Source organism: Oikopleura dioica, chromosome XSR (genome assembly GCF_907165135.1).
Source record: "Oikopleura dioica chromosome XSR, OKI2018_I68_1.0, whole genome shotgun sequence".
In the NCBI taxonomy this organism is placed as follows: Eukaryota; Metazoa; Chordata; class Appendicularia; order Copelata; family Oikopleuridae; genus Oikopleura; species Oikopleura dioica.
The window spans coordinates 7687036-7699957 of NC_137294.1; the positions used below are offsets into that span (position 1 = coordinate 7687036).

Sequence of the window (12922 nt, forward strand, 5' to 3'; positions counted from 1 at the left end):
TACGCTTCGTTGGCGGTAGAAGCGAATCAGTTGGTGGTGGTGACTGCACCGCGGGTGGTGTCACGAGCGCGGTGCATTCAAGTAGAACGGCCCAGCGCCAAACTAGAACAAGCTTGGTGCGCATTATTCAATTTCGCTATACATCTGCTTTTTCTTCCTTTTTTGCAGGTAAGAGATTCTGTGAGTAAATTTACCTAGATGGCTACTGGAGTGCCACTGTATTAGTCAAAGAGATGATCCTCCCAAAAGTGGGACAAGAGCGCGTGTATATGTATTGAAAGACAGAATATACAGGCTTAGAAGTGACCCGCTACTTATCGCATTTGGGTTAAAGTTTTCAACTAATCGTTCGATTTTCTGTCCAACTTCAATTTCGCAGGCTATTCATTCCAGTCTAGTTTTAGCTAAGTTTAAACTTGAAATTATTTTAGTTTTAGTGAGAGAGGAAAAACTTTAAAATGGGAAATTCGGGTGTGCAAATTATTGCTCTGCTGTTGACGATGACGACGTTCGTCATTACCCTGATTGCCTGCATCCTTCCATTCTGGCGAAGAAACGACTTGGAAGGTGAAGTTATCGAAACGATCCGTCGTAGCTCAGGTATTTTTTTCCATGGTAAGGGTTATCTCATGTGCTCTATATAGGATTATGGACGAAGTGCACTTATCTGGCCACTGGAAACTGGAACTGTGATGCCTACGACAGATTTTTTATCGGGTTACCGGCGTCATTACAAGGCGCCCGTGCACTTACAATAATTTCTCTCTTCTTCGGATTTTGCGCAACAATTACGTCTGTTATTGGTCTTGATTGCACTACCGTCGGTATGGATCAACCTGGACTCAAGCAAAAATGCGTAATTATAGACTCTTTCGAATAAGTTAAATAATTAATTTTTACCTTAGATGCTTGCTGCCGGCGTTATGCAGATTCTCACTGGAATATGTATCGGCGTTGCTGTTAGCTGGTTTGCATCATCTGTGCTCTATGAATTTCATAATCCTTTATCGAGAGGACCGTAAGTCGTTGAAATTCCAAGCATCTTGTAACATTCTATCTATAGATACGTTGGCCAAGGTGTTCGCGGGAGCTATTCTCAAAGCTATTATGGAAATAACGGTGATCGTTTCGTCTACGGGGAGTGTCTCTTCCTTGGTAAGTTTTTTCATCGGGATGAAAAGAACATTAAATCAAGTTACTGGAGTATTGGTAGTTTCTGATGCAACGCTTCAATTTTAACGCCAGACGTTTATTGACGTCGATGCGGTGTTTTCAAAAGAATGAAGTCTAGAATATATTCTCTTAACGTCATTTGCTATTATGAAACTTTCTCTTAGGATGGGCCGCTATGGTCTTGGGAATTGTCAGCGGTGCTCTTTTCTGCTGCAACGGCTACTCCTCGCTCAACGAAGAAGACGACAACAGGAGTTTTAATGCGGCCTATCAGCCTCCGATGGACTACGGCCGTCCCAAATCCATGGGTCATGAATACATCTAAGCAGGAGGTGCAGAATTTATGTCCATTTCCGCAAGACCCTTTCGACACACCTTTATTGCACTTGTTTTCTACTAACTCACTGCAACAATAATACTCGAATCTTATTCAAAGATATGTGCCAATACCTGTCTGCGAGATTACCAATTTACTGACTTCATTGTTCCTATCATTCCGAAAATAAACTCGACCTTGTTAAATATATTTTTCGTTATGTAAACGAATATATTCACTGGCAGAATGAGTGTCGAAAGGATGGAAACAAGTAGTTCTGGAGATGGAAAAAAGGAGCTTACGGGTCGAGCTCGTCGTAAAATGTCAAAGATGTTGAAGCAACCAGCTTCAATCATTGTCGAGGAGGATTCTGACGCGCGCTTGAACGTGTCTGAGGTTTGTTTTAGATCAAACATATTATCTAATACCAATAACTCAGCTTGTCGAAAAAAGAAGAAGTGAACTTGAAGCAATGTTGAATATAATTCACGATCCACCATCAACAAGGTCTGCTTTGCAACGTATTTCCCGCTGCAAGCGCCGAAGGGCTTCCGCTCACAATCTGAAGAGGCTCCCCAAAAGCGTCCGCACTTTGATTGTGACGAACGAGTATACTGAACGAGCGGGGTATGAGTTATTAAGGAATATGTTATGAATCTATTTAATTCAGTTTGAAATCATACAAGCGCAGAAAGCTTGCAAAGCGTGAACTACTTTTCAAAGAAGGGAATCAATCTGAAAACGTCAACACGCCTAGTCGGCTTGCCACACATGTATGGTTTGCTAAGCGGTTTCACATGATTGTTAAATTTGGATGGCATCTTCCTCTATGTCCTACTGAGAAAAAGCTCAAACATTGCATGAAAATCTGCGCTGGAAAAGTGCCTGGAACAGTTGGATTTGACTTTTCTTTCATCAAAAAAAGGGACGACGAACAGGAGAAGAATCTATCGAGAATGATTCTGATCGGAACGCTTGCGGAAGAGATGTGTGCGAACTCGAAAGTAGTTGTCGATCAAGAGTTACAAGCGGGTTATGTTATCGCCTACATGGAAAATGAAAATGCCACGAAATTCATAACCGAACTAATCATGTCAAAAAGTAATTTGCGATTTTACTTTACGATGTTAAATATTCTTCAGATGGGCATGTGGGAGGATTGGAGCTTTGGCAGTTACACAGATGCGCCCGTGGGAGTTTAACATTCCCCGATGACTTCCCTGATTGTGAGGAAGGAAGGAAAGTAATCAAGGCTGAACTAGGGCGTATAGACACTCAATACCGGCGAAAGTAAAGGGAGAATCTTTATATCGATAATCTACTGCGGGATAAATTTCCAACGCAGCCCTGCTGATTAAATATTTATACTTCATCCCGAATGAAAGCCAAAAGGAAAGAACAAATTCTTGAGCGTTAATCTTCTTGAAAATGTGGAACGCTCTCTCCCATCACCTCCTGGGGTTAAAATTGATGATGGAGATCCAATAAAACAAGTTCGACTCATCGCTCATGGAAGGGGAAGACCGGAGAAGTTCGCTGTTGTTGCTTCGTATCCATCAAACGTTCCAGAGTACGATGTGTATTCAGTTTTGGACACGAAAAAGCCGATTACCGGCGATTTCAATGGGATAGGCTTTGTTACTTCTGTATCCCAGGATATAACAGCTGGGGTCAACGTTGGTATCGCTACGATTAAATCGACGATTGCTGCTTGTAGGCCGGAGAAAGTTATTTATCGAAATTTGCACTGGAATCACTGGAGGGTTGCGAAAGTCGAGTATATAGAAACTGGGGACGATCTCTCCTTTCACCTATTAAAATAAATTCTTACGCTTGAAGACGTGCGTCTTGATAGAATTAAGTATCTGTTTGATGCAAAATTCTAGGGAAAGAATGTTAAGTGCTGATTTATTTGAAGATAGAAAGGTGAATGCTTTACATAAGAATTTGTGCTGTTTTTTTACAGCACCATGCTGGTATAGCAGTTTCAGGCAGTTACAGTAGTGATCAACTCAATTTCAAAGTTTAGATTAATTTTGAGGTCGTTATTAGAATGCGGAATGTTCTGTAACGGGTTCCGTGTAGAGTGGATTTTGTTTGTACTGGTTCGCCTCTAGCGCTTTCTTGTGATCCAGATACTCTTTCCTGAGAAAACATTTTCAAAAATGATAATTGATGTGTACTGACCTTCGGTAGTACCAGATCCCAAACCATGAAATAAGCAAGATAATCAAACCAATTACCAGAAAGGCAAGGAATACCAAAATACTTAATGAAGCTGCATTGATAGGGAACAAATTGCAATCTGGAGCTCCAATAATAATGTTTGATTCGGTCTTTTCGTCATCGTTCTTTCGTGCTAAATAATTAATTTGGAGTTTTCACCAAGATGGAAAATCTTACCCATAAAGGCCTCTAATGTGCAGGATTCCCCATCGACTATCGTCATATATGTACATCGCTGCATATCATTGCCTTCTTCCTGGACTTTTGACTCTTCAGTAAAATGAAGCGGTGCATTCTTGAGAACATAGGAGCCATCTTTCCTCATTTGCAAGTCTTTGAAATCATCGGGGCATTTATTACCACACTCTTCTCTTACGACGAAATCACTCCCATCTTCCAAAGAGTTTTGGTCTTTTGCCGCATAGAGACAGAGTGCACAATCTATGGAAACTGTCCTGTCTGATGTTGATAGAGAAATTTGTACCTTGAATGGTATCACATGTATCAATGTAAGTTTGGCAGTTATCGTTGGGGTCGTAGTATCCGAAACTGGTTTGTTTACATCTGCAAACTCCACATTCACATTCTCCATTTCCAGCACATTCAACGCCACCGACCATACAGCCACTCACGCTAAACTCAACGTCATAAGAAGTGATTATGATTCACGAATGTGGGCAAATTTTACATACTCGCTACTACAAGCGCAATCTTTGCCTTCCCATCCTTCATCACAGGCGCAAAGGGTGCTTTTACAATCGCAAGTTCCATGTCCGGAACATTCCATACCGCCCGTGCTTGGGCAAACACTTGTATCACACTCACAGAACTCGCCATCAACTCTAAATCCTGTGTCTTCCTTGTTACATGCACATTTCCCGCATTCGCATGTTCCTTTTCCAGAACACAGACTGAGTTCTAACAAGAAGTCTTCTGAAAGCAAGAAATATGTGACTTGCTGATGATGGTTTTTCTTACCTATAGGTGGTGCACAATGTTCAAGGTCCTCTGCTATGTCATTAGAATCAGCACACTCACACAACGCTCCTTCGAACCCTTCATCGCACGCGCACTCTCCGCAGTGATATTTTCCATTTTGACATTTTATATACGATGGTGGGTTGCTATCACCTTGGCAGTCACAGTGATTGAGGAAGTGAATTCCTGCATGTGTTGTTTCATCTGTCCCGAAAATAGAAAACTCTTGTTCGAAGGGCATGCAGTCCCCTTCTGGGCAGTCTTCATTCCAAGTGTATTCGATCATGAAGTTTACTTTTTCTTTCTTTGCGACTTTTTCACAGAGGCATTTGTTGATATCTAAATTACATCAGTTTGATTCTGATTCCATCAATTACCTTCGCATTTGACGTAATCCTCATCTTTTCCGCATTTTTTGTAAACGACAACGTGCAAGTGATCAGGGTGATTTGCAGAGCCTCTGAGAAGAACTTTCTCCGCCATTTTTTCATACGCGGCGACAATCATATCGATAGCTTCCCCATATTCATTTTCGCCTCCGTTGCTTGACAATAAGCCTGCTTCAGCATTTGGCAAGATTTTCGCAAGTTCCTTGTATGCGTCGAGAGGATTTACTTGATTGTTGCTGCTTGGAATCGTCAGGAAATAAATTCCGACTCCACTTCCCTCAACGGCTTCATAGATTTGGCCGATAGATGGATAATCAATATTAGTCTCATAAAAGGGCCAGTTTGCGCCCTTGTGACATTGACCGTCATTTGCATTGAAGAGTCCACCAATAAGGCCGTCGCCCGCTGCTTTGTAAGACGCATCGGTTGTGACAACAAGAAGTTTGAAGGCGCCGCTGTGCCACCCAACACCGCTGTCCCGTTCGCAACGAATACTTTGAAGAATTGCGTCGAGCACCGCTTCAGACGGGTCAATGTTATCTGACGTGCTCATCGACGTGAGATCTTTCTTCGTCCTTTCTACGTTCGACGTCAGTCGTGAAGTAATATCAAAGGTGAAAGTGGGACTGCATATTCGATTATTTCCGTCTCTGGCGCAAGGATTCTTAATGTGAGCTGGATGATCGTAGAAAAACGGCGCGACGGGGCGATCGACAAAAGCACCGAAGCCAATTCGAAATTGGTCATCATTTCGGGAGTCATCATTGTTCGGGTCGACTGCGAATACCCTCATACGATCTACCAGCGTTGGAAAGAACTCTTTCACATAATTCATGTATTTTTGCATGGAGTCTTGGTTGGATTTAACTTTTTTTTACATAAAAATAAATAAGTTGGTCAAGAACCAAAAAAGAATTTTCTCTAGAAGACACTCAAATAGTTTTGACAAAAACTTTTCACCTTCAGTTCGCGAGTAAGCATAGCCAGGTTGCAGAATTTCTAGGTTACTTGAATTTCGTGAAATCCCTGCGTGAAAGGTCCAACAAGTAGAATAGATCAATGTTCGCATACTCAGGCCGGGTGAATTCCAGAGAGACATTATACGGGAAATTTCTTCTCAAGGTTATGTTAACTTTACGAGGCATAAGAGACTGCTCCATGGGATCGATGTAGTCCGTGTCCGACTTCGGCTGGATAAATGTCCGGCAATTTCCGGGCGCGTTTCTAGAACGACATCGGACCTTGTTAACTTTTTTCAATTCGTTCTCGTCCAGAGGGTCACTACACCAGATGCAATCGGGATCCACTTTATTACATTTCATAATTTTAATTATTAGTTATTCTAATTATAAAAAGTCTTTTGTTTTCAAATAAATTAAAGCAATAATTTTATTTTTGAAAGGTTTCCTGCCATACACTCTTCGCAAGATGTAATTGTAGCATTTTGGCAAGTAGAACTGGCAAGTATTGTCTTCAAAGATAGTAGGAGTAAGACCCAGCGACCATAACTCTCCCACATGCTTTTTTCGCTCGGCGCTCTCTCTCTTTCTTATCTTGTCTCTTTACTCCTTGAAGATTCGTGATCTGGATAGCGCGACCAGCTTGTTTATGACCGTTTTTGAGTACTTTTGAGGAATAAAAATAAAAAATCTAACCGGAACAGCCCAAGTTGAAGATTTTAACGATCCATTGTAGCTCTATCGAGCTGCTTGAGCGCCTTTTTTATCCATTGTGACTCAGAAAGATGATTGCTCCGGGCAGTGGCGCGCATTCACTGGAATGTCGCCTCGAAAAAAGAGTTGCTTTTTTTGGCGATGGCCCTGGCTTCTTACTCGACTGCAATAAATTTAGTAATGAATGCGCCTGCATGAATCACACCAACTCTCAGCTGGGGTTCTCTTCGTTGATTTCATTGCTTTCGGATTCAAACTAACTTATTCACGTTATCTGCTTATTCAGAATCGTGGAAAGTAAATTTTTACTTCTCGCTTTATTATCTCTATAATTGAATTTATGTTATAAATTTACCAAGGTGAAAAATGAAAAAGCACACTGAACAAAATCGGCAACAAGAAAGAGATTTATTTTCTAATGCTGTTTAAAATTACTATTTGAAATTGAAACTAAGTTTTGCTTTACAAAAATCTATAAAGAAATTTTACCTTGTTCTCATACAATCAATATTTTCAATAGAATGGTAAACCAAGACGAACAAGAATGCGAATTCTCAGAAGACTACCGTCAAATGGCAGCTGAAATCAACCGCATGAGAGCAAGTCTCAATTCAATGCAAAAGCAGGCCGAGGAAAAAAGAAGAGGAATGACTCGTGAAAGGTAAAGACAGTACACTTTTTCGTAACTCACCAAATTTCGAAGAGCAACAACGATCGAAATTGCCGTTTGGTCCTGCATCGTCGTCGCCCTCATCGGCTCTCTTATCTCGAAATACTTTCAATAACTGTCAAAATGCAATCTATTTTTTATTTACCAAAAAGCACTCTTTTTATCCTTTTTTCAATTTTTACTTTTAGAGACTCTTAATTTCAGAACATGATTCGGGTGAATTTAAGCGTTTATTTAAAACTGTTTATTTTCGCATTTGTAGCTGGATATTTCTCATATTACCTCGGTAGAGTTCTGGCAATGCTCACATCCCCTCCCCGCTAACATTCTTTCACCTGCGCTGTATCAACATTGTTCCATTTTTCGCACAAAATAAAGTATTTTTTCACACTTTTGCTTCTTCATTCTTGTATCTAAGCTTGAAGATCATTTGAAAATCAACAAGGAAAGGCTGTCTGACAGTGTCTCTATCTTTGACAGAGACGGCGTCTTAGGTCGCTGAGATGCCAGGACAGTTTCTGAAAATGATCATTTAGCATCGGAAATCACTATTTGGGACCTATATTGACCGGTGCAAGCAACTATAAGAAGGCTGTAAGGCTTAATCTTTGGGCAACCTTGATTTACTAGTAGATGTGCATTGGTACGAGTAAGAATCTCCATTTAAACTTTTGATAGTACAGCAAATTCGTGTTAATTGGCTGCGTGACACTATTTTTCGGTTCCTTAATAAATTTAGATTTTGGACTAAGGCCAATTGGTGTACAGCAGCTTCATCGCGCAACAGCTTCAGGTAACCTGACGTAACTTACTTCGGTCGATCCGACGTAATTCTTGAGCCCAACCACGACCTTTTTCCGACTTAAAGATCACTGGATCGCTGTCAATAGCAAGCCTGTCAATAACATCTGGAAATGAACTCTTTACGCGAAAAGAATTAGCTCTTTTGGGTTTACTTTCGAACCCGAAACAGGGTCAATTGCTGACGAACCTAAGAAACATCTCGAAAATGATCCGGGCGAGTCGCATTTTCAATATTGAAACGAGAACACCCCGATTAAGAGCTCAAAGCTACGGTTTTAAGAAAAGAGGTTATCTTTCATGTCTTCAATTGATGAGAGGCGGTGGGTGCGAAACTATCGGTATTTTTCGATGGCCGGAAAAAAATCCGTGAGAAGACTTTAATTAACTTTCGATTATGTTCCTATTCTCAAGTGTGTCGGATAGAATAAGCTTTCCGATCTGAATCCAGTAGATTTGGATGAACCTTCTTATGACCTCTGTAAGAGTTTGCGTCCCTGTTATGCAATTTCTCCGCCCCTTAAGGGTGTCCCCAACGATTTTTTTGAAACAGGATCAACTTTGAGTTAATAATTCTACTAAACGGATACTTTTTACACAAGAAATCAATTTGAATATTATTATTTGGACCCTTCTTTCTGCATTAATCGAGACCGATTTTGTAGATTTTGATCCGTTAATCCCCTACCGCCGCTTCAAAGAAGGTCGACTTCTGTAATCTCGGGTAACTTTGAGATCGTTTTTCTCAAAATCTACTCGTTCAAATCTCAAATTTCGAAAAGAATTATGTTGCTTGAACACTTCTCTCTGCATTAATCGAGACAGATTTTTTATAATTATATCAAATGCATATATAAATATACAATATATAAAATGATGATTTTAACAAAATTTGAACCAAATATTAAGGCTCTTCTCGCTTGATTTTTTCTCCGAATTTCAGTTTGAACATAGTTCGATCCTTCAACAAGGCTCCCATGAGCTCAGATTGTCCACCGATAAGTAGGTTAATCCCCTTTTCCGGCGCCAAAGCGTAGGTGTTTTCGAGTTTTGGCGCGCTCTTACAATAAGTAAAATTCATCGGATCTTTTTGAAAATGGTATCAGCAGAAAGGAAATTTTTCAAGCTTTCAGGAGATATATAATTTGCTACACTTAATTGAGAATTTCAAAATAGCCATTTTCACAGTGCATTTCTATCGAAGGCTAATGCATTAGCGCGCTTATAGAAAAAGCCATATCTCGAGAAGTAGATAAGATATTGAAGATCTGAAAAAAGGTTCGGAATCAGAATTTCCTAAATAAGAAGAAAAATTTGAGTCACCGAATTAGACAGTCTCGGCCTCGATCGTTGGGGACACCCTTAAGGACCCAACTTTTCTGCGGCTTGACATAGCTTTTTTGCTGTTCAGAGGCATCGAGAGAAATTTTCTTCGTAGAATCGGTTGTTTTTATTTGAGCCGGGCGGTGCTCAGAAGAGACTCGCTGGAGCGGCTCGAGCTCGCCAGTCCAGCGAGCTACTGATGACCCCGAAATCGAGTTCGCCACTCATTATGTAAAGATTTCCGAGTCTATCACTTACGTAAGAGGGGATCGAGCCAATCACACTTCGTTGGCCGCTGGTATTCGCCTATTACGTCACTATGCTGTAACTTGTTGAATAAAAATGACCCTCCTTTTCTTATGCTACCATTTTTCCCTTAAAAAACCTCTGAGAAAGAAACCTCTGAATAAGAAAAATAAAACCACTCAAAGTCGAAATCCGTCCACTGCAGAAGATGTCGTCGAAGACTGCCAGCCCAACGAAAGAGAAATTCACACCTTCCGCAAGACCGCTCAAATGCAAATTCTGTACGTTGAGTAATCGTCGAAAATTGCCGTTCTTAACTTTATCCATAGGTTGGCGGAGATTTAAATACAGAGACTGCCTGACAGACCACATGCGCAGGGATCATCTACAGACGATCATGAACTCGATCATTGAGCGAAAGAAGAGCCAGCTGAGCCAGTCGGGTGGTCTCCTCGTCATCGAGCAGCACGAGATCGAGGCGGAGCTAGACGAACGCAAGCCTGTCCGCGTCTCTGTCATCAAACGTCTTCCCAACTAACTTTCTCCCGAACAACTGACTCATCGGTCCACGAAGATAAACTGAAGAGATCAAACTAAAACTATCATCTGCATTTCACCGCAACTGCCTCTTTCAAGATTCCAAATCTGCAGTCAAAAATACAAAGAATAAACTATCATTCACTTCTTTACCCCTGCGCTTGATTTTGTAAATATGAAATCATGGAGGAGTCAAGTCAAACACGCTTCTTGTTATATATTAAATAATAATATATTTCACATAAATGTACAGTCAGAAGGTCTGAAAGGGATTGTGTAGCAGTGTATTAGGTTGAAGAGATCAACCTTTGTCAATTGTTATTTTAAGTCGGGCTCCAATAGCAAATGAGCAACCGTAAAACAGATATATAAATAAGCAGATATTCTGAAGGGAGATAAATTATCTCAGATAATTCTTTGATTGAGCAGCAGTTCGATAATGTACAAAAAAGGGCCGTATTCTTCTTTTCACAGGGTGGGGAGAATGACTTTGTTTCCGTCGTCGTCTTTGTGAACTTCTCGCAGTTGGCGTTCCATCTTAATGTTGTTCGACCAGCTGGACCCAATCGAGCTCAGGAAAATTCTTGAGTCAGCAGCTATTTCCATTTCGGTGAGCGAAAGTAGGTCCCAGCTTTCGGTTTCGTGCGTTTTGCACCCCTCTGGAAAGAAATTCTCTTTCAAGAACGGGATAACCTAAAATAGCAAATAAAAAAAAACTTTTCAATTAGTGCAAAGATTTCGTTTTTATCTACCCTTCACATTGTCTGATCCACTAATCGATCTCAGTAAATGTGGAATTAGTAAAAAAAGGAGCGAATTAAAGCGCTATCGTAAGATAATCTTTTTAAATAAATGAAAGGTTGGATTAGTTTCGGCGTAAAAGCAAAGTTTTCCCTCGTTCCCATTTCTTACTTCTGATTGAAGGACGACTTTGATGTCTGGCCGTGTTTTCGCGAGAAAGGCGCGACCTTTGTTGAGCATTTCGGTCTCCGATGGTGGCGAAGCAATGTAGATGCTGTTAACACCTTCCACGCTGTCAATAAATGCGGAAATTTGCTGAACAAGGTAAAGTGAGTTTATAATCCTTTTGACGTAATTTTACCGCTGTGAAAATTTCTGGCCGCTTCATCATCTCGATTTGTGTGCAGATGTCATCGAGCTTCTTTTTCTCCCTTTTGTGGGTTAATTTTACGGGTATTGTTACTTCCAATTTTCGCTTATTGTTTCCATAATTAAACCTTTCCTTTTATCACAAGTTCCGTGAAGCCAGTCGCCGGAGTTGTATCTGAAATACTTCGTTAGTTAACTGCTAATTTAATGAAAATGAAATAACATCAAGTTCATCGGCAAACTCTTTTTACCTCCAGTGAAGAGTCACGTAATCTCCATTCAGTTCTTGCTTCTGGAAGGCTCGAGCGAGATCAACAACGAATTGAGGCCGCCCCGTATGCGCTACAATTTGTTTAACTAACTCATAGTCCTCACCTTTTTCTTCGTCGCTCCCCAAAAATTAACTAAATTGTAAGGAAAAGCGAGCAGGGCGCATCGTTCTCTGTACGAATCCGCTCCTTTCGGAGTGTAGTCTGGCTTATCGTACGCTGAAAATTATTATGATCGCTGAGGAGGGAGAGGCCACTCACTAAGAGACTTCTGGACTATTTCGTCTTCGAGCAATTTATTGCTGCATCCGTGTTTGAATATTTCTTCGCCGTTCTCGTTCTTGCAAAATTCTTGGCCAAAAAACACGCACGACGCTTTGAAGCGCTTCACCGTTTCTGGTTTGCACATGCCGCCGACGTTGTAGATAGCATCAAAGTGAGGACATGTGTTGTTGTACTCCTCTGTGCTCAACACGGGCACGAGTTCTCTGAAAGTGAGGTTGACAAATTTTCACAGCGTTTATTCTTACCTGAGTTTTTGGATGTTGATTCGGAGGTACGGGTGAACTAGCGCGACTCCATCTCCTTCAGAACTCGGATCAGCAATATCATGCTTGAAGAAAGGCGATATCACAATTGATCTATTGAGCTTGACGGCCGTGAAAACCATCTCACGCAAAGAAATAAGCTGGTTGTTCGGGCCGGCTACTCCAACTGTGTACTTTTACGGGATGAAATGTTAGATAAAAAATAAGGCGAGTGTCCTTTTCGACTCATTATTATTGGCAACTGAAAATGGATAACTGAAAGTAAATGAATACGTGAAAAGTTTACCGTATCTCTTGACCAGAGGATAATTAAATGAAGGAATTTTGGCAAAAAGAATTTGCGCAAAAAACTTTTGGTAAGAACGCGAAAGAAACCGGAGCTTTTGATCTGATTTCCGCTTTGGCCCTCGTGCAGAAGTGCTTTATCCGGGATAATCTAATCCTTCCAACGTTAGCTTCGGGACTGGATCAAATTCAAAGCACGTTTTCTAACTTTCCCAAATTAATCATCTATTCTTTGATTACGGATTACTCCTAGTAAAGCTCCATTTACTAAGACCGGAATAAGCGACGCCTCTCTATTTCGAGCGACCCAAAACAGAAAAGTAGTTACTCAAAATAACTAATCTTGCTTTGCCGTTTTCATCCCGTTCACAAAAATCT

The 12922-nt window shown here is 40.8% G+C and overlaps 4 protein-coding genes and 2 long non-coding RNA genes across 7 annotated transcripts; 4 read left to right on the top strand and 2 right to left on the bottom strand.

The window, feature by feature from the left end:
• The first annotated feature begins 12 nt into the window (after window positions 1-12).
• Window positions 13-1699, top strand: LOC145707502 (claudin-7-like). Its single transcript, XM_081785039.1, has 6 exons — window positions 13-168; window positions 438-600; window positions 645-856; window positions 906-1018; window positions 1064-1155; window positions 1338-1699. Exons 2-6 carry the CDS (start codon window positions 459-461, stop codon window positions 1496-1498), a joined length of 720 nt encoding a protein of 239 aa, XP_081641165.1. The 5' UTR covers window positions 13-168; window positions 438-458; the 3' UTR covers window positions 1499-1699.
• Window positions 1700-1735: 36 nt separating this feature from the next.
• LOC145707500 (ribonucleases P/MRP protein subunit POP1-like) lies at window positions 1736-3321 on the top strand. 2 transcript variants are annotated; one of them, XM_081785035.1, is made up of 5 exons: window positions 1736-1885; window positions 1929-2116; window positions 2160-2590; window positions 2632-2775; window positions 2870-3321. In XM_081785035.1, exons 1-5 carry the CDS (start codon window positions 1736-1738, stop codon window positions 3310-3312), a joined length of 1356 nt encoding a protein of 451 aa, XP_081641161.1. In that variant the 3' UTR covers window positions 3313-3321. The 2 variants fall into 2 exon arrangements, with proteins under 2 accessions (XP_081641161.1, XP_081641162.1); XM_081785036.1 differs by having other exon boundaries at window positions 2632-2763; window positions 2858-3010.
• Window positions 3322-3389: 68 nt separating this feature from the next.
• LOC145706551 (integrin beta-3-like) lies at window positions 3390-6419 on the bottom strand. The gene is made up of 8 exons (XM_081783965.1): window positions 6113-6419; window positions 5071-5934; window positions 4694-5032; window positions 4408-4648; window positions 4200-4348; window positions 3893-4156; window positions 3677-3848; window positions 3390-3634 (listed from the first exon to the last, which is right to left on the bottom strand). Exons 1-8 carry the CDS (start codon window positions 6402-6404, stop codon window positions 3538-3540), a joined length of 2418 nt encoding a protein of 805 aa, XP_081640091.1. The 5' UTR covers window positions 6405-6419; the 3' UTR covers window positions 3390-3537.
• Window positions 6420-7276: 857 nt separating this feature from the next.
• LOC145709931 (uncharacterized) lies at window positions 7277-7785 on the top strand. The gene is made up of 2 exons (XR_014134965.1): window positions 7277-7416; window positions 7459-7785. It is a non-coding gene; the product is annotated as an uncharacterized LOC145709931 (long non-coding RNA).
• Window positions 7786-9279: 1494 nt separating this feature from the next.
• LOC145708164 (uncharacterized) lies at window positions 9280-10466 on the top strand. Its single transcript, XR_014134808.1, has 2 exons — window positions 9280-10076; window positions 10125-10466. It is a non-coding gene; the product is annotated as an uncharacterized LOC145708164 (long non-coding RNA).
• A 91-nt stretch (window positions 10467-10557) lies between these two features.
• Window positions 10558-12381, bottom strand: LOC145709102 (uncharacterized). The gene is made up of 8 exons (XM_081786785.1): window positions 12242-12381; window positions 11973-12199; window positions 11891-11930; window positions 11694-11831; window positions 11575-11617; window positions 11435-11503; window positions 11245-11388; window positions 10558-11025 (listed from the first exon to the last, which is right to left on the bottom strand). The coding sequence occupies exons 1-8, from the start codon at window positions 12379-12381 to the stop codon at window positions 10801-10803; spliced, it is 1026 nt and encodes a 341-aa protein (XP_081642911.1). The 3' UTR covers window positions 10558-10800.
• Window positions 12382-12922: the final 541 nt, after the last annotated feature.